The sequence below is a fragment of the Ciona intestinalis genome, chromosome 5, assembly GCF_000224145.3.
Source record: "Ciona intestinalis chromosome 5, KH, whole genome shotgun sequence".
NCBI classification, from domain to species: domain Eukaryota; kingdom Metazoa; phylum Chordata; class Ascidiacea; order Phlebobranchia; family Cionidae; genus Ciona; species Ciona intestinalis.
In genome coordinates, this window is record NC_020170.2 from 1,130,810 (window position 1) to 1,153,836 (window position 23,027).

The 23,027-nt window shown below is 34.1% G+C and overlaps 3 protein-coding genes across 3 annotated transcripts in view; 1 reads left to right on the forward strand and 2 right to left on the reverse strand.

Annotated features, from left to right (window-relative positions):
* Positions 1–5,757, reverse strand: part of LOC100186700 (5'-AMP-activated protein kinase subunit gamma-3) — an 11,389-nt gene extending 5,632 nt beyond the window's left edge. The window contains exons 1-8 of the mRNA XM_009860287.3: positions 5,620–5,757; positions 4,296–4,440; positions 3,447–3,571; positions 2,406–2,579; positions 2,030–2,132; positions 1,447–1,622; positions 647–842; positions 59–208 (exon numbers count right to left, since the gene is read on the reverse strand). Of these exons, the coding sequence (XP_009858589.1) occupies positions 59–208; positions 647–842; positions 1,447–1,622; positions 2,030–2,132; positions 2,406–2,579; positions 3,447–3,571; positions 4,296–4,440; positions 5,620–5,680 (1,130 nt within the window). The 5' untranslated portion in view covers positions 5,681–5,757. The remainder of the gene's footprint in view (positions 1–58; positions 209–646; positions 843–1,446; positions 1,623–2,029; positions 2,133–2,405; positions 2,580–3,446; positions 3,572–4,295; positions 4,441–5,619) is intronic.
* Positions 5,758–8,198: 2,441 nt separating this feature from the next.
* On the reverse strand, positions 8,199–19,926 carry zf(fyve)-3 (zinc finger (FYVE)-3). Its single transcript, XM_018812074.2, has 20 exons — positions 19,784–19,926; positions 18,051–19,196; positions 17,753–17,787; positions 17,316–17,467; positions 16,668–16,792; positions 16,295–16,357; positions 15,686–15,794; positions 15,225–15,307; positions 14,607–14,747; positions 14,219–14,414; positions 13,667–13,788; positions 12,999–13,133; positions 12,212–12,389; positions 11,664–11,829; positions 11,177–11,267; positions 10,642–10,748; positions 10,092–10,168; positions 9,614–9,719; positions 9,234–9,392; positions 8,199–8,843 (listed from the first exon to the last, which is right to left on the reverse strand). Exons 1-20 carry the CDS (start codon positions 19,881–19,883, stop codon positions 8,661–8,663), a joined length of 3,474 nt encoding a protein of 1,157 aa, XP_018667619.1. The 5' UTR covers positions 19,884–19,926; the 3' UTR covers positions 8,199–8,660.
* A 6-nt stretch (positions 19,927–19,932) lies between these two features.
* LOC113474229 lies at positions 19,933–22,686 on the forward strand. Its single transcript, XM_026834488.1, has one exon. It carries the CDS (start codon positions 20,611–20,613, stop codon positions 22,663–22,665), a length of 2,055 nt encoding a protein of 684 aa, XP_026690289.1. The 5' UTR covers positions 19,933–20,610; the 3' UTR covers positions 22,666–22,686.
* The last annotated feature ends 341 nt before the right edge of the window (positions 22,687–23,027 follow it).

Consider the following 23,027-nt stretch of genomic DNA (forward strand, 5'->3'; position numbering starts at 1 on the left):
ATTAGCTGTACTCACACAAACCATGGATTTAAAACAGTGTATGTACAAATGTACTTACCCATGAAAATGTTCATTAGTCAAAATACGCAAGGAATGTAAGAGTGAGTGGTGTGGTTGAACGTTTGTGAAATTACTTTGTTTTCCCAATGTTTGTCTCCAAGCTTCCAGGGATTCTTCTTCAAGAAAATCCATTTGTAAGTTTAGTGACCTGGGAGTGTAAAATATTAAAATAACAGATTTTATATGTAAGCCTACTTCCAAGGTCCCTAGGTACACCTCATTAAAAGACCTCACCCTATATTGAATAGAATTTCTTATTTATGAATGAATAAATGATTGATAACTTCTATCCTCGACATCATGTGTTAGTCCAACAACAGTCGATGTAGCTCAGGTGTTGTTTCATACACCTGACCTTATAAAATCACTTCGGGTCAGCACATGCACAGCTTTGTGTAAGATAAACTTTTTAAATATCTCTTTTTTTCTTTTCTGCAAAGTTGACTATTTGGTTTCAATAGTGACCATTCAATTAAAGCACTGTGTCAAGGATTGAAGGACATACTTAATAATTTAGATGTAGCACAAATATAAATATAAATATGCTATTAATTTCCACTAAAGCAAACACTCAAGTTGTAATTACCTGTGGCAAGTTATTATCATGTTAATAAAGTCGGTGACGGTTAACATTCCAACATAACAGCTTGCAGTGGAGTCCCATAGTGGTGCAGATCGAACACAGTTTGAAAGCAATGCATGGAAAGCTTTGCTTGCTTGTAATCGCGTGTCAAACACGATTAGTTTGCAACTGGTGGGCATGATGTCATAACATGTGTGCTCTGAAAAATACATTTAGAAAATTTGAAAGTGGTTACTGCTGCTCCTGTAAGTTTTGAGCAAAGTTTTTTCGTAATACGTAAGTTACCTTATTTTTATATTTTTGTATATATATATTATATACTACCTTTATTAAACAGAGCAAGGCGATATGTTTTTAAAATGTAATTTTAATTCATTGCCTTCAACCTTTTGTAAGCATAACCTGAGAATGCTATTTTTAAAATAATAAATGTAAAACACTTTTGCAACTAAATAAACAAAACTGTTCAAAAGTTTAAAAAGATATAAACTCAAGAATTGGGATTCCCATGTATTTAAAATGTAGAGCAATCACTATTATAAAGATCACAAAAACCCAGAAGAAAACTTTCGTACTTATAAAACATTAATCAAAACTTTAAAACTTCTCTTCAAAATCACTGGTAAACAAGAAGTGTACTTTGTTACAAATATGTGTGGTTGAAAAACAGAAAACAATTGCTTTAGTTTAGACACAAGTCTTAACCTCTCAAGTACAAAACATCTCCCATATGTAACCACACAAACAACAACCTTATTAATAAATCATGGGCAAACAAGTGGATTATGCAAAGCCAATGTTACCTTCAAGGAACCTTTGGTATATAAGATTGGACACGGGGGATAATGGAACTTCCTCATTTGACTGTGGAGATGAGGATTTGGTTTGAGGAGTATTGCTTGTCTCATCTTCTTCATATAATGATAAGTTGGAGAAACCTTCTCTTGCATCGTCATTTAGTGGAAAGGGGAAAGGAGACCTGAATAAATTGAAATAATATACCACGTTTACCACCTTATGCACTCTGTCAAGTTATAGCAACACTTGGGCATTTTATACAAAACAGATATGGTAAACGTATATCCATGCAGTCATGCACTGATAACTTTTAAAGTTATTAAATAGGTGTCATCTCATTTAACAACCACAAATGTCTATCTATATACACTGCAGAGTTATCGCCAATTTCAACACACATGGTTTATTTATACACAACACATTCATAACATAGGCATCTTCTTATACACAAGAGACACATGGTGCATTCATACATCTCAAGCTAACTACCAACATAACATAGGTGGTGTCCCCACGTACAAAAGAGTCAAGACAACACACAATAATGTATTGTTACCTCACGCTCACATTACATGAATACAAACTCACTTTGGTGTTTCAGTTGGTGAATGTAAGATGAGAGGTTTTCCTTCCTCTAGATTAGAGATACTTGCATCACTGCTAAGTCGAGATTGAGAGACAGGTCGAGAGCCTTTGTTGGGAAATAGTAAAAAGAAATTCATAAATTGATGAAAAAAATAAGACGTTTTTGTACATTAGGATTTTAACATGTTTTTCTGTAAAGAAAATTGGTTTAGGATGCATTTAATAGTTTTAGGTTTTGCTATTTATTACCAGGAAATTTTATTTTGATTTTGTAGTGGTAAATTGAGTTTGTATAACTGTATTATGTGACCTTGAACTGACATTCACATATATTGCAGGATAGATCTATACAACTACGAAAAAAACCTCTTCTTCTCACCTGCTGCATCATCTTTCTTCTTTTGACTTCCACTTCGGGAAAGTTTCTTCCGGAGTTTCCTGAGAGCTGACATCCTGCTTGAGTTCATCGAGGAAAATCCTTTTTTATCGGATTCGGACCACGCTCTTCTGCGAGGGTCTTCTAACACATCACGCTGGATTGTTTGCGGAATTCCTAAAAATCCAATGTGTTTAAGATTATGGCAAGTCACCAAACACCGCAAAAGCTGTTTTTTACTTGTTTATTTTAGTGTATTAATGTGAGTTTCTATTTCAGACATAGATATTTTGAAATTTAGATTTGGGACAAGTGTTCATAAGTAGTTAACATTATCATTATGAGAAGTAGTAGTTGTTTTTACAATGTAATTTAACCCCTCTCAGACCTTTAAACTTTCAGCATTCAAAATGACTAATGGCATGCAAAGGTTTAGGTAGCAGACTTACATTATTGTTTCATAGTGATGTCAAACAAAAGTCATGTTATTCAACTATGATGTCAACATTTTGCATTCATGTCTTTGGCAAAGATAGAAGTTGTAGATATAAAATGAATATAAAGTCAAACACAAAATATCCTTGGCATTGCAATTACTGCAAGCACCTTCGAAATTCTTGGTTAATAATTACTCATCCATGCAGTTACACCCCTAACTGCGTTGGCTTTAAGCAAACATACCATGGATAAATTCCCTTTATGAAATGTGTGCAAAGTTTTAAAAGCAAACACTGCCTTTAAAACAGGTGTCAAAAATACAAACAAAGAAAATGCTGTGGTTTAAACTGAATTTACTTTATATTCCGCATACTAACTCATAAATACAATGAATACAATAACTTGCACAAACCGCCAAACGATAAACTGTCCAAGAAATATTATGCTTATTCCAAGAACTTAACTTAATATAAGTTTGATAAAAATATATTGTAAAACTTTAAATAATAAATTTATATATTTTCTATTATGGAACAGGTTTTTAACTACTCTCCTCCAGCTCAATACCATGAGAACAGTAATGAATTTATATATCCCAAATCTTACCACTAGCCACTTGTTGTTTATCTTGTTCATCTCCGCAACTGTCACTGATGGTCCTTACAAGACTCCTATCGTACTTTTGCATGTGAGGTGTGTTCGCTACGTTGGAGCGGTCAAAACTTGCAATTCTATGAAACAACAAAGAAAAAATGACACATCAATATATAGGGTATAATATATATGATGGGGGAATGGCAATTACACAATGGTTATAAATTAAATAGTTATAAAGAACAGAAAATGTAGGGATTTAAAATGGTACATTCGCCTAATCACAATGTGCTTAATTGTATTGTGTAAACCTTAATCACACCACTTGAATTTGATTGACTGTTCCAAAACATTAATTACTACATTCAAAATCATGTGATTATGGTGTGGTCCCTTGTGGACACATCCAGTGAATAAACAAAGTAGATTACACTTGTTTCAGATAATAACAAGTGCTTGAATGTAGTGGTGACTGGTGACCAATAGAACTTTGTGACTAAAAGTTTTTAAACTGAAAACACTACAAGTGACTGAATGATTATTTGAAAATAATAAAAAATACTTCCACAGGCTACTACTACATACACAGATCCGTCCCTCACAACAATAACATTAAGAAAATGAATTATCCACCCAGATTTTACAGACGTTTGAATAATTGCAATTTGCAAAACAATAATTATATATCTATGTGATAAGAACTGAAACTGCACATGTTTAAATTATTTCTTGACTTTTAATATTTTGATGTTTTTGCAGACTGAACAAGAGTCGTCATAGAGAATTATGATTATATGTTCGATTCTAGGATTGTGAAATACTGTTGCAGATATACAACATGTAATTTATGATTCTCCTTACCCTGATCTTGGCCGTGGAGATTTGTAATAACCCTTTGGAGTGCTGTAGTATTGAAACATCACTGATGTGCTACGAGGTGACATACTGTACCTATTAAACGAGGTACTCATGCCAGAATTCGGTCCATTCAGTGACCTTGAATAGGCTGCAATGACAGGTTAAAGTTAAGGATTTATGAGAAAACTATAACATAAACAACACAAAAAAAACAACTTTTTTTAAAATCATAATACAATATTATTAAAATAGAATTGTCTCTACAGCTTTAAATAATAATTCCCAATGGGCCCCATCCTGGTTAACCCCATGTATTAGGAATGAATAAACTGTAGATATATACAGAGTTAGTGGTTTAGTATATTACCACAAATCATGATAATGTATGATGTAAGTCACGTACGTGTTTTGTTTTCTTTCATTTAGTAAAAAAGCTTAGACTGTTATATCAAGATTATACTAATAGTAATATGTACTACATTGGAATAGGAATTCAATAACAAAATTGACAACAAGCAGAAGTTCCTAATTATTTTACACAATAATGTTGCAAACATAATAATAAAACATAGTAGTTTTCATTGTTGAAGCCACACAATGAAATCACCAACAAAGGGCCCATGTTGATAATTAATTTCTTAACAATTCGATCAATAGTTGTTGAGAATATTTTGTTTGCTCGCATAAATCGTTACAAAAGGCCACTATACCATCAATGGGGGTTAATAAACATATGGCAGATGTCACACGTAATGTGTGTATAAAAAAATAGTTGAGTAATTTACCACATGTAAGCGATTTGTTTTAATAATTAATGAGAAATAAATCAAATCCTAAAGACAGTTTGTGTTTTTCAACTGTTTTAATTTAAAACGCGATCATCAAAGTAAAAGATTTGTAAAGCATGTTTTAAGTCATGTAAGTTATAGACATATATTATATCCTTTAACTTTTTAGCTGTTTCAGCACAAAAATGGTATTCCGCGGCTTTCGCCGACCGCTGGCATACTTCACCACTACATTAGAAAATTAGACGGTTTGTTGCGGTCTTCTAATTGTCTTGGCAATCAACAAGACCAAACCATGGTTGATATATATATATTATTGTTCAAAATAAAAGGCTGTTGGAAACACTCATATAAGGTGTGTGTGTCATAACCCCTTCCCATATTTTCCAATAATTAATCTATCCATGTACTTCGTTAAATGTCAAGTCACACGCACAAAGACATTGGATATGATAATTCCACCTACCTTCCTTGCACCTCAAACACACAATAGTAAACAAGTTATGGTATAAACATGTAGAGGAAATCACATAACTCACCTGATATGGGGAAGTCGTCCACATCGTAGGATTTACTTTGCGATACTTTTGGAATGTCCATAATGCTGTCACCATTTATTTAATTATAATGCTTTAAAACAGATGTTATCATATTAATTAAGTTTCTTTGAAAACAAAAACTTTCTCAAATATGAGGTTTTAAATTGAGTATGCCTATATATATTTGATTCTATGTAGGTGGGGTTCTATGGTAAGCCATGTCAGGGATTATAGTGATTTATGCAAGAACTAGTTCATTACCTAATTTAAAATAAACAAAGCTTTTCGAAAATCCATATTATAGTAAATTTACAACTTCACATTTTACAAACTTTATATATGATAACATTATATATACATATACCTATAGCATTTATTTAAGGTTATTTATAAAACACATAAAATAGCCCTAACATATTATTAAACGGATCACTACCCAGACAGTTATTCTGTCATTCAAGTTTATTAGGCGTGAAATAAGGTAAACAAGACTAAAAAGCAGCACATTGGCTGCTTTAGCAGTGTATGTTAAGTAAAAAAAATAGATAGGCTAGACCTATTTCAGTTATAAGTTTTATTTAAACACGAAAATGTTTGTTAATTTGCAACCAATTAGTTTAAAGTTCATTTAAACAATAATTGATCAATAAAATCACACATAAAAATATGTCACTGTAACCATTTTTTTATAATATTATATAGCCTATATATATACATTAATAAAAACTTTAAAAAGTAGTCAGATTTTATGTTTTAATGAATGTATTCATTATTTTCAGTATTATCTAGTTAATCATTGTTTAAATATTTATCATTAACAAAGTTATAAATAGTTTATCATAGTCAGGTTGTTATAACATATAACCACAGCAATTTACACAACAATTTGCAGAAAACATGTGAAATTTATTTATTTAAAGAAATTTTATACTAGGGTTAAAAATCAGTAATTTATCATACGTGACATCATAATAATTGGTATGACATAATAAGTTTCTCCCTAGCTTAGTGAAACTAGACCCCTAATACCTAAAAACCATGATATGCGTCACACACGCCAAACAAACAGTTTACTGACAACATAACAGCTTAAGAATAAACTTAATGGTTGATTGTGGTTGACAAAGTAAATAAAAAAACTGTTTTTTACGAAGCTGTACCCGCAGTGTATGGTGACAATTGTAGCTAATATTTGCTAGAAACACAGAATTTTGTTTGGCAGGTTATATGACTAATATGAGAAAGTGTTGTTTTGTATGCTACATGTTATTGTGGAATACAAATGAAACAAATACACCAGACCTAATCTTTAGTACAGCATATAATTTTGTTTAAAAAAATAAATAATTAAACATACATATAATACATTATAATACAATGTATATAATACAAAAAATACTTAAACACACATATAATCCATTATTTTTAGACATAAAGTATATTTATATATTAGAAAACTTTAAAAATGAACATATTGCCATAATATAGCCTTAAAGATTAAATCTAATCAGTAATAACCCAAAACATATAAAAAGCACGATGGAAAACTGTAATACAGAATCCCCGAGCTATGACTTAAATATTATCTGCAGCAATAACAGAACGTAATTCAGCACATACTTCGAAACAGAGACAGCGTAATCATACATAACACATCAGTAGTTTGACCTTACATAACCTAACATATAACAAGACAGGAAGTGAATGTGGAAATTGCTATTTCTTCTTTGGACATAACACAGTTGCAGAAGACCCATCCTATTATAGCAATGCAATGTTATTGAATTGGACAACAACAAAATTTGTAAAGATCAATGCCACATAATTGCCAATTTTATTAAAGAATATGATATTCACAATATTGCATGGTTGACTAACTTATTACTGCTATGCTTACGTCTACTATTTCAGTTATTATGTAAACTAACTTGCAAAACAGTCCTTGGCCTCTCCTTGGTTTCCAAACTATAGAAAAATATTTAGTTACGAGCAACTGTTGATAGGTTTGGTTAATAAAGGTTTACAGAAAAAACAAATATGTGCAATTCAAATAGCTTTGCAATTTTAGTAAGTTTTATTTCATTTTTACATTTCACGCTTGACTGTTGTATATGAGGTGTAACGATCTTATCTACAATATTTCAAGTTGACAAATTACTCACGAAAACGCCTGTTCATCATATGCAAAAGTACAAAACATACAACTAATACATAATACCTGCAATTTATATGCAATCATAACTATTACTAACGTTTTTTTTAATATATACGAAAACTAACCTTTCACCGCCACGAATTCGTCTACCACGCTGTTACATCTACTTACCGTTACCATCTGCACGCATTCGCGTTATCAATACGCTCTGACGTAAAGCTGTGATTGGGGACTCCCCGTAACGTAAATTCAACCATAACAAACATGTCTGCAAAAAGATAAACAACAACAAAACACTTACTTGCAACGTGAACTGACTGTTAAATAAAGTGCTGATTCGAAACAAACTATATCTTTTTTATGCTATATTTCTTTGAAATGACAGTTTTATGCTTTGCTAGACTGCTGACATTGGGACAAACACTGCGTTTTGCATACCCCTTTATTGTATGTGATACGGGACCAGTCGCATACACTTTAACAGTGGTATCTGGTACAAACATACATATATTTGTTTACAAATTACATTGCATTTTTTGTATATTTTGTAGTCATAAAGATATATATATATAGCAACAATACTTAAAACAAAGGTTGTTTCGGGTAACACTTTTGCGGAAATAAAGCGAGTGTGAAGGGATGAAACTAATGCATTATTTCACTCTTAACGTAATTATATCACGATAAAAAATATTTACACAGCTCAATTGGAAGAAGAAATTATCGTTGAATACACCAGCATAGGAAGGAGTTAATAATATGACCTCTTGAATACAACTTCCTTTAAAAATGTAACACATTGCTGACTTAAATGAAAAAGATATATGTTTTTAAATCATATACCTAGCAAAAGGAAATTGCAAGTGCACCTATATAAATTACTGTATTATTTGCGAGACGTTTTTAACTGCATCTCCAAAATGTAAAAAATAAGTTCAAACACCACTGGGTCTTCGAAGGCTTGCAAGTGACAGGTAGCTTCATTAACAAGCGGAATAAGATGGTCGTCTAATCCCTTTAAACACTTATCAGGCAGTGGAACACCAAGACTACCAGCTGAATAACCAACCTTGGAAGTTAAGGATACAATTTGAAATGTGTGTGGGTGTTAATATTTAACATTATATTCATTTTAATGGATTTATTTTTTAATTTAATGGTTTAAGGTTTTATTTAAGAAAACAAGACTATTGTAGTACTAGTACCATTTCGTTAATGGCACAACATTTTTTTAAACGCCTATCGTGGGCTGTTACCTAAACACCACCATACACATCATGCTCAGTATCCAACTATAAATATAAGATGATTGATTTCTTGCACACCGGGCATATATGGTAAACTTGAACACCTCTTGCCTAATATCTGAGTTACGACCCATATGTCTGCTTAACACCATCAACCTCATGCTCACTGTCGAGTTACTGAAGGTGAGTATTTATAAATCTTCTCCACAAACCTCATCAGGATGAACGTTAATCCGGATCCCGATCTTAAGTTGTCCTCTTTTCCTCAATGATGATAGATGAGGAACAAGAGCTTGAAAGCAACCTTGAGCCATCTGCTCTGCTAATCTTCCCATGTCTGTGGCATCATTGGTACATTGATAGAAGAATACCTACAGAGCAAAACAGTAAAACAGGTCACTCATTATTATAGTTGGTATATATCCTTAGTTAAGGGGGTTTTGTGGACTTGAGACAATACAGAAAATACAGATTTTTAGATTTAAAAACTAAATATTAGTCTAAAATCGATAAAGCAAAATAGGTTTGAGATATAAAAATTTTTGGTTTGAATGCAAATTTGACTGGAAAAATTACAAAAAAAACAACTTACTTGATTCCATCTTAAAATGAAGTGTTTGTCTTTCTTTTCACTTTTACCCTGAATATTATACCCAATCACTCCTTCCAATGCTCTGTAGTCAATTGGACTACTTAAACTAAAAAGTAAAAGAAACAATTTATTTAACTGAGGTATTAATGATATGTTGTACTAAAGTCACATAGGAGAATTCACATCAATACAAAAGAGACAATGGTTGGTTTCTAACATGAGACTACATCCCCTATTCCGACCCCAAGACAATATAGGTGGACATCCTTAACCTTTAACTCCCCTATTCTGTCTGCTTCAAAGTGTCATTAAAGATTAAAGAAACAACATTTAAAAAATATATAAATAAATATCTCAACAACTGTTTCACGTAAAATAAACTAGTTTTTAAAACTACTTTCTATAAAAAAGGCATGAAAATAATATTTTACCAAGATAATACCCAACAAGCATTGGAAAGCTCTTATACGTCACTTACCCAATATTAAACTTGGTATCATCAGAAATCCACTGAATGCACACGGATGTTCGAGGGACATGTTCACCTTCTTTCTCCTAAAACGACACAAGTTTTATTAGTTCTATTAACTTTTGGATAAGAAGTGATGAATCCAATTGAGTTTGAATCTCAGGTCTTGCTATGGCCTACAAGTCCACACTTAAAGCAAGTTTCGAGTCCATTATATTTTTTTCTTACTATTAAAAAAGTTATTTATATGCTAATATGTCAGGAGAATTCCACTACTGAACAAGTGCATATAAAAACTTTTTACAAGTATTATATACCAGTGGTTTTTAAACTGTGGTAGCAAAAATGTTATAACTACTTGAATGGGAAGAATTCGCTGGTAGGGCCTAAAAACTTTAATCCTTTTTTTAGTTGGGTAACTAAATATTATTTGCTGGTATATTTGGATTAATGAACCAATCTTGCTATATTCATAAGGTGGATGATGAAATTTGTTAAAATTATCAAAGGAAGTGCATGTTAAGAACATGACATAAATATATTGTATACAAACAAATACCTCTTCTTTCACCAAGTGTCCACAATCAATTTCAAAATCTTCCATGGCTTTTAGTGCGGATCGTAATAATTCCATCTTTTCAGGCAGTAATTGGACCATGATACCGTCTAAACAGATAAGGTATAAATACTTTTAGCTTTAAATATATATATATACCATTTTATTCAGGTGGATATCAGAGAACAACATCGAAACTGGTTAACAGACTTTAATATGACCAGTATGTTGATATGGTTAAGTTAAATATTGCAAAGTTAACTTTGAAACCCTTTGTGTATCTCTATATTTTTGGGTGTTTTAATGCAGTATCATTTACACTCTCAGTAACTACAACAGAGAATTAACCAAAGAGCTTCAGTCTTTTGACAAGTTTCGATGAACACAAAATACACAACGTTAATAACTGCTTTAACCCAACGGTTACTCAGACTTATTATAACTACCAGTCATACAGAAAAATTATAACCCAGGAAATTACAATTATACGTAAAAATATTTCTTCAATCCTTCAACAGAACTACAAACAAGTTCTTACCTTCTACTATGGTTGACTTAGCAAGTTGGGTGTGGGATGACTTTAACGAACCGTTAAACACAACAAATGATGCTGCTGTACTACCATCCTCCTAACAACAACAGCAAACATTAAGATATTAAATAACAACCAAAATGGAATTTTGCAGCTTGCAGATATTGGAAGTTGATTATAGATAGCGTTGAAATATCCTTGTCTACCAAATATGCATAGAAAAATAATTTATAATGGTTTCTATTAGCTTGACAGCTGAGGTGTTTGTACATCATGTGTACTAGAATAATTAGATGTATATGGAGACTGGCAGACTGCTATGTTGCAACTCAACAGTGAGCATAAAGATGATCGTATAGGTTTTTATTCTAGTATATTTCGACATTACCAAATTTTAACATGCAGTAGTAATAGTATAAATGAAAGATAAATCATGTAATTTGTATTAAATTTGATTATTGAATAAATAGTTCAAATCAAATAAACACCAAACCTCATATGGTCCATCGTGTAATACTTCAGTTTGATAACTTGAATCATTGGGATTTTGAACACAAGTTAAAATAGATGAGCTGTATTCAGTGGATGCCATCACATCAGCACCAAGGGCCAACACGTGGTCATTTGAACTGTTCAGAATTTTAATGATATCTGAAAATCTAATGGAATGGGATATGTAAGATTTTGGAAAAAACATTTTTGGGCATTAACCAACCATACCACATTTTAAAAAATGTAGCTGTTACTTTTCCAAATGATCAAAAATTCAATATCCTATAAAACTACAGAAAATATTTTACATAAAATATTCAAATCGATGTTTAATGTATAGGCATAAGCAATATACGTATTTTAAATTATTATTACAGAAATAGGTAAGTGGGTAGGGACTGGGAGTGACCACAATAGACAGTTTAACCACAAACCTCTAAACCACTAACCACGACACAGTAAAAGGTTTAAAATCAATGCACTATCTAGACATTCTTAATTTAAAAGCTAAATAGGATTTGCTTTACTTCAACCACATCCAGTGCTTACCTGTTGCACGGTAGGTTAATTGTCACGTTTGAATTTTTCACGACTACTGTCATTCCTTGCACAGATATCACTTGGTATTTATAATTTCGGAAATCACACAAAATTCCAAGAATTGTGTTCCCTATGTTTCCATATATGGGTTTCCTTATTTTCTCATTCACAAGTGGGCATGGGTAGTCTGTGAAATAATATAGATTGTGTTATATTTTAAGTGGGCAAACATGTTTAATCTAAACCTGCGAAAAACTACAAACACTAGTAAGCAGCAAAATCAGTTTGTGTTTGTACAGTACTGACCACAAAATTTATTACTATTTACCAAGAAGACAAGAGGCAGTAAACAAGAGCCACAGTTTAGCTATTGAAATATTATGTCATTAATGAGGTCTTTTCTACATAGAATACTAAGAGACCATGCTGTGTACCTCACCCATAATATTGTAGTGTAATCAAAATCAACTATTCTATACATTAGAGACTGGATAACTAGTTCGAACAGTTTTTTTTTAATTTTTTACGATTGTTGGCTCTTAGCCTATAATTATTTATTCAAGAGAGCAGGTAACATAAACACAACAAAACTACACTAAAATAAGTGTATGAAAAAGTATAAGCAATTATCATGATTCCTATGAATTCAATTAAATGACCAAATAATTCCCTTCATAGTTAGTTTTTAAAATCTGGCGAGTGAGCCAAAGATTACTTAAACCAAAAATCTGTACACTAGCAAGAAAACATTTTCTAGTGAGTGTTAATATTCCTTTTAATACAAAAACATACTTACATTTAAACTGTGCACCAAGTCCACAAAGTAACCGGGTTGGAAACAATTTGGCCCACGGTACTTCTGACTTTGAAATAAGCAACGCAAATAATGTGGAAGAGAACTGTACAGTATTGGAGGAAAAATCCATGACACCTGTGATCAGTTGTGGAAAATAGTAAACTTACTAGTTGCTAGTATTAATTCGCCTTGATATCTGTAGGTTTGTAGTCAATATAAAAGTAACATTTGGTCAAAATCATATACAGTGTGCCGAGTGTGTTATATAAGCCAGTAAGCTACACAGGTTTAATTTCATTTCAACAAATATGCTTTGGATGGCACAAAAAGGCATCCATGAGACATGTGGAAAACACTGAGCTCTTTGCTGTTGTGGTGTGTGTACAGACTTGAAATTTATTTCCCCAATACTCTAATGCCAGAGACGAACGGGGAAAATGCCAACACTACAAATGGCTAAACTCCAAACAAAGCCTAAATCCCCCTCCACGTATCACACTGTTTGATCTTACCAATATAAAAAAAATAAGGCCAGAACATTGATATTATAAACTGGTCATTTGCCCATTACCAAAATGAACAGCCATTATATGATTAACACTTGACCTATTCAGAAAGGTTTTAAACAAGTCCTTACACCCTCATGCATATGATGGTAAATAGCTTACCATTATAAAATCGACATGCATCCACATCATACTGAAGCGCATCAATATCTTGACATGTGTGACGTACGAATAATAATCCCGCGTAATCTTTTGATCCGTTGAATTCGTCAGTGGGGTTTAAACTGGAAGGAAATGGAAAATGTGGTTTATGACTCATTATGAAGTAAGTCACTTCTTCCATGTAATGTATTGAATAGAAAATATTGATAATTATTTCTAAGCTTTAATAAACGAGTGACAATTCCTCATTTTCAATTTATTGGTAGCTTAAAGTAGTGTAATCTTTTGTAGTTGTGTTTTCTTAAAAAACAAAAGGTCCTTAAAAAAATCCCTGACATATGATAATTTATATGTATGGTAATACAAATATGCTCTGCCTTTTTTCTGTATAAATAACATCAATAACTTTACTATCTTATTAGTGACCGTTGGTTTGGAGCGATGACCATTCCGTGTCTTGTCAAATGACACGTATTGCTTTAATAGCGAATCAAAAATTCGCAGGTGCTCTAACCACTAATCCCTAATCACATGTAAATACATAAAACTCACAATTCTGAGGTAAGAAGGAGGTCCATGCAATGTACAGGTTTGCCCTTCCTTGCATTTGTGAATAGGAATCTGTACAACATGAATATCTGGAGGGGAATTGGGTCTTCTTCTTCTGCACTGATGATAAAAGCGACTTCTGACTGCCCAACCGAGTCCAAACCCATTGAAAGAACATAGTAGTACATACAAGAACCATCTGTTAACATGGTAAATTTTTAAACATTGCACAATATTATGGTACAGTGTGTGACTTTGGGATATGCAAGTAACTTTTAACCATAAAAACAATTCAGTTTCTCCGTTACTTCTTACTAAATTACAAATGCACATGATGCAACAATTCTTAGAAAAATTGAGGAACAGGTGTAGCAGATAGCATACAACTTACATTTTACAACTTTCACTAGTAAACATAAATTGGAAGATATCACAAAACATATTGGATCTGGAGGTAACGACCATAAATATGAAGTAACTCCTTCCATATCTGGATTTTCCATCAATGCATAAGTTCTCTCATCCTCTGTTTCTAATCATCAAATGTTTTGGAGTGTTACGATGATTTTACATTAAAGTATGAATGAATGAATGAATGACGTCACTTGGTTATCCTTGCATGACGGGGCAACTCTTGGAGTTGTTACACAGGCTCTTATATATATGCTTTGTGGTATTCCGATTAGTATTTTAATGACCCTAAAATTGGAACACTTAACCAACAAAAACAAGGTTATAAACCCAATTTAATTTTACTAAGGGTGTATAACTTTAGAAAGGGTATGGAAAAAATACAGCAGCTCACAAAGTTAAGTTCCGGAACACAGACTGTAGAGGTCATGTAATAAAGGAGAATAGTTTTTATACACCTAAGCAAGGGCTTTCCATGTTGTAAGAAATAGCAATAGTAAATAAATATGTATTATAAATTCTTCATAAATATGGACCAACATACATATGGATTGGGGTATAACTGACTAATGGTATAACAATTATAATATACAATTACCTTGTAGAATTGGAGGGAGGGAGCTTTTAAACTGTGGTTCAGGATTCATTTCTTCAACATGAACATTCTTTGCAGCAGAGCGACTGTAACAACAATTACAGGGTAAAGAAATTTTACCCACATTTCTAGTTTTACATACCCTGGCACTAAAACATTTTGGCTTTGCTGGCCAGAGATTTAAACCGACTCTGCTGTTTTGATTAATTTAATTATGTTAATTTATAGTTAACGTATTGTTTCAGAATTTTAAACTACTTACTTTGTATAAAATAGTTGTGCTTGTAAAATTAACTTACTATAAAATTTACTTTGTATAAAATATACGCATAAACAAATACATACACATAAAGTATGTAGCCAATTAACATAGTTATTCATGAATCTTCAAGGTGGCATTTTGTGATTACAATAACTTGCCACTGTAAGCTTAAACAAATTCTATTTCAGCAAGATAGAGGAACCTTTTAGCTCGACGTGGCATAGGAGGGGTGGCAATAGCAGTGGTGGGGTGGGTGGGTTTCGTGCCATCAGAAAATCGAACACTTTTGTTATGTGAAGGGGTGGTTGGGTCTGTTTGGATAATATTTTGTTAATTTACAAATTGTTTGCTATTTAGAATCAATTAGATTTATTAATAAAAAATGTATCTAATATATAAATTTTATTTGTCTATTTGATTCGAGGCAAAGTTTAAGAAATGAAAAACAAAAGATGGGATATAGCTACGAAATAACAGTTTTTAAAACACCCAGTTAAAATATATTTACATTTAAGTAGTTGAAAGAAGCATGACCACTCCTAGCAAACAAAGAGGCATTTATATTTAAATAGATCCAAATTATACTTCTAATGTAAAGAAAAGTGTGCTGTGTACATATCTTAAGATTAAAATAAATGCTTTAACAGAATCGATTTTTGACAATAGCTATATAAAATGAAAACACCATGTGGGTTTGTGTGTACAAGACATCGGTTTAATAGCTTGGCAGTGGACACCACACACCCAGGTTATCAGTGTGATCAAAATACACAACAATATTAAGTGGAAACTTGAATGGCTATTAACTCACCATCTGGAGACTTGAGCGTTGGTTTGGTTGGTTTATTCAAAGCTTCAGCTGCAGCAACATCAGCTGATAATAACCAGATGGTAATGAATGTTAAAACATTTTACGACACATCACTTCTGAAACCAACATTCTACCACACATATGTAAGGCATACAACAAAACATAATTGGCTCATAATTTAATTTTATTAAACAGTTATAATCGTTGGTTGGTATAAAAATAAATGTCCGGAAAAAAGCAGTTGTACGTTTATAATTTAGGAATAGCCAACCTGGCAACAACTACGTACAGACTGAGTAAGCTATTTAATATACACCTTATTTAACAATTATAAAACCCACTCATAATAGACTTACCTAGCTTTATTTCTTACCTTCTTGGATTGTGACAAAACAATGAACACAAACTCTTGCAACCGCATACTCCATGTATTCAAGCTTTGCTTTCTCACTACAACATGAACTGCAGAAAACTTTACCACAAGCTCGACAGTGGTGTCTGTGGGGTAAATATATTGAGTCAAACATTAAAAATTATTTTGAGGGGAAATTGGCAGCATTATTACAATAGAATTTGAGGAGATGTTTTTCTATGCTGGCAATCCACAAAGGTGGTCATTAGAATTTATTTTAACTATTTAGTATGTGGTTGGTTCGAGTTTGCAGATATAGTCAGCAGACGGAGCCCTGAGAATTCAAACGTACAAGGGCGTTGGGGGTAATCGGCCAAATCTGTTGTGAATCCGAGATCCCCAAGGACCTTACTGATACAGAATAGAATAGAGTGTGGTTTTGGTATTGGACTATTGGACCTGGTAATATACATGTAACATGTTAAAATTATACTTATTGGCGGTTACAACAAACTTTATGTAAAAATTGATGTTTGAAACAAAGTAAAGCCCAGACAGTTTACAAACAGTTGAGCTGTACATGCCCTACATAGGGGCAACATAATAGGCTTAAACACCACTGCATGGGAACAACAACAAATCAAGAACCCGAACTGTTATACTAACTACCTTCTTCTTGTAAAAGTAAACTTCAATTGGCATTGTGAGCACACGGCACTATCATCATCTGGTACCCACGTAGGTCGCACACGCCCTGGTCTCATTATTTTTACAACAGGTTGAACATACACCTCTGGTTTGCTGTTACTGGCTTCATGAAGCTAAAATTGTGGAGTTAAATTATTTATTACTTCATAATGGGTTTAAAAGCAAATGGCCAATTGGTATAAATTACTGCAGTTATATTATATGTGATTGTAACCTTAGTTAAATCAACTACTTTGTACTTTTATGATTTTAATATCAGCATATATTTTATTCATGAGTTTTATTTAGCAATAATGTTAAAAAAATGTGGGAGAACTAGGAATTTGTATGGTAAATATTAATGCTCAATGCAATAGCAAATAGCAATCAACAAGTTTCTAGTATTAAGTAAAACTTACCATTGAAGGGGGAACAGAAATGTCGTCAATGCTTTCTGTAAAAATAAACAAATAGTAAACAGCTGAAGAACATATCTACATTAGTTGTTTTTTTTCAAAACACACGACAAAATACAGTAACAAACAGTGGTGGAAAATCAGGGCTGGGGGACAACAAGAACGCCCCTCTTGCCCCTCTCATAATAAAATATAAACTTTCGAATATACTTTCTAAAGCGCTTAATTCTCAAGGACAAAAATTTCAAAACAATTCGGTATCTGTTCATCTCGTGCAAAATAAAAATATATTAATTTTTACCTTTCTGTTCTGGATGATGTTGCATGTGTGTATGGTCGTAATATGTTTCTTCATCATCATATTTTTCAACTGGGGTCACATTAGGTGCTTTCTTGAATGAAGGTGTACGATGAGGGGGAGAAGGAGTGGGGGGAGGTGAGACATGAGAAGCAATAGAAGAAACAGATGGTGATGGGGAAGGAGCATTAGGAGTAAAAGAGAGTGATGGAGCAGTGGATTTAGATGATGATGTATGGGGGTTGAAGGGAGGAGGGGGGTCGGAATAAGAAGTTGGAGATGAAAGGGATGTTTTAACAGGTGCGGGAGCAGGAATTGAAGGATCAGAGGAAACAGGAGAAGCAAGTACCCTTTCTTGGGTGAAAGAAGTTGATATTTCAGTGTTTTGGTTTTTCACAACTTTAGCAGGTGGTGTATTATTGATTTTACTTTTTAGTTCAGTATCTTGAGCCATGTTATCAATAAGTCTATGGGTTACTCCCCCAGTTGTTCTGGTTTTACTTGGAACGGTTTCAAGAACTTTCGGAGCATAAATGTCCTTACGTTGCTGCTTTGGCCTTGCACCTTTTTTATGATATTCTGACATGGTTTCTGTGTTCATAAAATCAGTATATGCCGTTTTGTCCGATTTCTCCTCTATCTTGGCACTCTCCCCATTAGAGGTGGGCAAGGCTTTGCTTTTAAAACTATTTTCTTCGGTATTTACATCCATTTTATTCATTTTCGGCTGTGTTAAATTTCCAACTTTTTCTTCAGGTTTTGTAACAGCTGTTTCAACTTCAATTAAACAGTTAGGAGTATCCAGTAACGAAGTATAATTCATTGTCACATTATTTACAATGGAAGATTCATTGTTCATAGGGGCTCCCGCATATAAGGATGATAAATTTGAACTCTCGGAATCGCTGCCAAAAATTTTAGCCAGCATTTCTTTGTCATTGTTGTTGTTCAACATAGCATATTCATTATGGTTTGGTGGAACTAAGACTGGAGTTGACATGTCGATTAACAGGTTGTCTTCGTTTGAGTATGCGTTATCGTGATTAGTGAGAGTTGGTATAGGTTCATAATTCTGTGGTTGTAGCACTTGGCTTGGGGTCGTAACCACCTCAGTGGGGCTCGGACTTCTCAGAATCTTTTGCAGTTTAGCTGAAACACAAAGAAAGGTGGTCAGAGTCATGATCCAAATAGGAAAAGCTTATTACTAAAACAAAGTCAGAGTTATGTATTCCTGGACCTGTCCGGTTCGTAACAGTTATACAAAACGTATCAACCCAATGTTGGTACAGTATGGTTACATTGGTTAGTGTCATTCAATTCCTGTTTTCTCACAGATTACTTTTAAAGGCTCAGTTTTAATTAAAAGATTATCACACACAAAAAGATAAAACAAATTTTGAATTAAATATTTTACACAGCTTTTAATCAACAGAATGTATATCTCGAATTACAGAAAGCTAAATTCAAAAAAGAGGAAAGCTTAAGTTGTTATGATCGCATTTATTTTTGGTGCTAGTGAAAAATCCCCCCCCCACCTTATTTGCTAACCACTAACCCCTAGGCTATAGGGGGTTAGGTGTTGATGGTTAGGGGGTTAGTGGTTATAGGGGTTAGTAGTTATAGGGGTTAGTGGTTAGCAAATAAGGTGGGGGGGGAGAATTCTTCACTAGCACCTTAATTTTAATGTAATTGGTGGTGTAAGTTATAATGGACAGGCCAACAATACTTATATATACCTTCCTTTTGTCGTTTCTGCTCCGTTTGCGCTTCCGTGACTTCTAATTCATCAAGTAATTTGTCCAAATCAGGGGCCGCAGTGAAAAAAGGGTCGTCCATTTTCTTTGTACTCACAAATTTAAGAAGCACCAGCTAACTAACTGCATACAACATTAGATTAGCGCGAATAACCCAATAAATAATCATAATTTGGTCAACAGTTGAAATATTATTCACTAATCGCGATGATGCATCGTATTTATTAACAATGACTCCGCAAAGTTTACAATTTTATTTTATTTTGTTTCAGTCTTGTGCTAATTTAAGGGGGAAACACCTTGCTTGTACAAACAAAACACTCAAACAAGAGAGAAACATCACAATATATGGACATAATAAAAGATCATAAAAAAAAGTAGTATGTTGTGTTCGAATGTTTTCGCGAAAGCTTTTATAAAGTTTGAACTTATAAAGCGTGAAAATTCAATTTAAAAATTATTGATTTAGGTAAAAACTGGCGTAAATACGTCACACCGGGGGTGAAATTGGGAAAATAAAATTTCCCCTTGTCATTATTGCGTAATTGTGTTCATTTATAGGTAAAGTGATGTAATTTACGTTTGAGAAATAGCCTTGTTTGTCACAATGAAAATTTTGTCAATGGTAACGGATTTTTTATTTTACGTTATTGACAACCTCGTATTTTACGAATTGCCAGAATTCAGAAAGTTCAATTTATTGATCATTTCAAGCTATTCAAACTCTCTCTCGACTTCAGACGCTGGTCTACTAGCTCATACGCAGTTTTACAGGCTGTGAATTGGCGTTTTCGACCAGTCGCCTGAAAATGGCATCTGTTCTTGGAAGAACGAATCGTCTCCGAGATATCGTTTTCTTCATCTGTTTTGTTCTGATTTTGTGTGGTTTGGGCTACGTAACCTACACCGCTGTTCAGAATGGAAACCCGGCTCGTGTCTTTTGCTCTGCTGACCCTACCCTGTGGATGTGCGACTCCGTGGAGCGCCAGCCTACTCATGTTATGAATGTGAGTAGAGTGTCTAAAACTGTCAGCTATCTTTACGAGTCTTTGCTTAGTTATTGGGGCCGCCTAGTCTTTCAGTGCGTTGGAGTAATGTTGTTTTCCATCGCAGTGATTCTGTTTATGATGTATATGCCCCCTTTCTTTAACCTTGCCATGACTGGTTTCGGTATTGGTAACACCTTTTTCTCGGCTGTGATCACCTGTTACCTTTGGAATTGCTACAGGAAAGTTTATGGGATAAACAGTGACGTCACAGTGGCTACTTTTCGTTACACAAGAATGCCTGACATTGGCATGTTTTCTTCCCTTTTCCAAACGGAACCGACCCTTTTACTTGGATTTTGCATTGGTTGTACCATTTTGGTGATGATTTTTTTGGTCGCTGTCGTTTTGTACATTAGACAGCAGAAAGACATCCCCGAAATGAGTTACAATTTTATCAACTCACGTCGACTAGTGCTTAATATCCCTGGATTGCTCATTGAGCCTTTGGTTACCGCTGTAGCCATCCTTCTGGTACTTATGTACTTCGTTTACATTTGCGCTTGTTTGTTTACTGCGCAGTCGTTTGGAATTTTTGATGAATTTGATGGATATTTTGCGAACCCAGATATGGGACGCTATATCCTCTTTGCTTTCTTGGTCTTTATTTGCACCTGGGGAGTGGTATTCCTTTATGGTTGCCAACAGGTTGTCGTCGGCTCTCTGATTGCGCGCTGCAATGAGGGTAGTAGAATGGGAAGATTCCCGACCCTCTGGGCTGTTAGGCAACTGTTGTGTTACAAACTTGGTACCGTTGCAAAAGGATCGCTGTATTCTTTGCTCTTTACTTTGCCGGTCATGATTATTGATTCTTTATTGAAAATACCGGCAATGAAACGCAACTTTTTTACACCGGTAAAAAAGTTGACCGCTTATTCTCACTCGAATACTTACGTATGTGTTGGCTTGTTCAACGATCCATACATGGCTGGCGGTAGACGCGCTGTCTACTTCGACGGTGCAGGGAACGACGGATTGGCCCGACAATGGGATATTGGAGCTGTGGCCTTTGCAAAGATTGCAGCAGTTATTGCATCCGTTCTAGTTGGCATAGTGTTTTCTTGGACTTCTGAGACAAAAGAAGAGCTGGTGGAAGCTCTATATTCGATTGCATTGGTTGCTGTTTTTGCTGGAGTGTTCGCCTCTAGCTATATCAGTAGTTTCCAAGCTGTGTTTTACTCTAGCGTACTTTGGGCAAGTGAAGACACGATTCCTTTTGTTGATGAGGACTCGAAGAAGGCTTTTGGAATGGTTTGGCTTACCAAGAGTTTGGTAAAACTTGACCCTCGTATCGTGATGAGCTCAGCTCGATCATTGTACAGACAGATCACCGGACATGGAAACCGCGTTTCTCCGATAATGATGATGGTGGATGTTGAATCTGGAGAGAAACGCCAAGAAGAAGATGCGAATGCTGTATTCAAATGCATGGAAGATGTCCTGAATGAAGTTGTGACAAGAGCTATACAGGAAGCAAGCTGCTCCTCAAGCTCAGTGTCTGTCCCTATGGATCAAGTAGAATTCGTAGATGAAAAACCCGCGATGAAGAAGAAGGAACCCAAAATGGAAACGAAGGATGGCCAGCAGCAGCTCCAGGAAGCTCTTGAATGCTTCAGGAAGCTCTTCTTGCCAGTTGACCCTTCTCAACTTCCGGAGAGATCCCACAGTGCTCCACCCAGCGGCGATGGATGCATAATCGTTGATGAGACATTGGGAAGAAGTGATTCAATGCCCCAACTTTCGCAAACTGTTGCTATTGAAATTGACGTATTTGACGCAAGTGCTACTGATTGTAATGCCGCCGTGCTCACTGTTTAAGCGTCAAATACAGCCTAGTCTACTTTGCGCATTGTATCTATCTATCTTAAACGCGCCTGTCGAAGCATCAGTGTTATTGGCAATTACTTGACACATGTAGCATCCATACTATGTAACTTTGCGGTTATTGTTAAAACATGATAGTAACGCGTATATAACCGACGGTTGTTGTTGCGAGCAGCGGCATAATATTATAGATCAATCAATCAATCATGCCCGTATGTTAATTAATAATTATTAGTGTTATATTCACATAATGAGCCTGAAATGTAGCTCAAACTTTGTTGTCTGGCTTGAACTGTAACACAAAGCTTATCGTTTCCATAACAAGAAAATGCAAAGAATAAAAACAACAAAACTCC

Coding starts and splice junctions, on each gene's coding strand:
- LOC113474229 (XM_026834488.1), top strand. CDS start 20,611: ATGGCATCTGTTCTTGGAAGAACGAATCGTCTCCGAGATATCGTTTTC.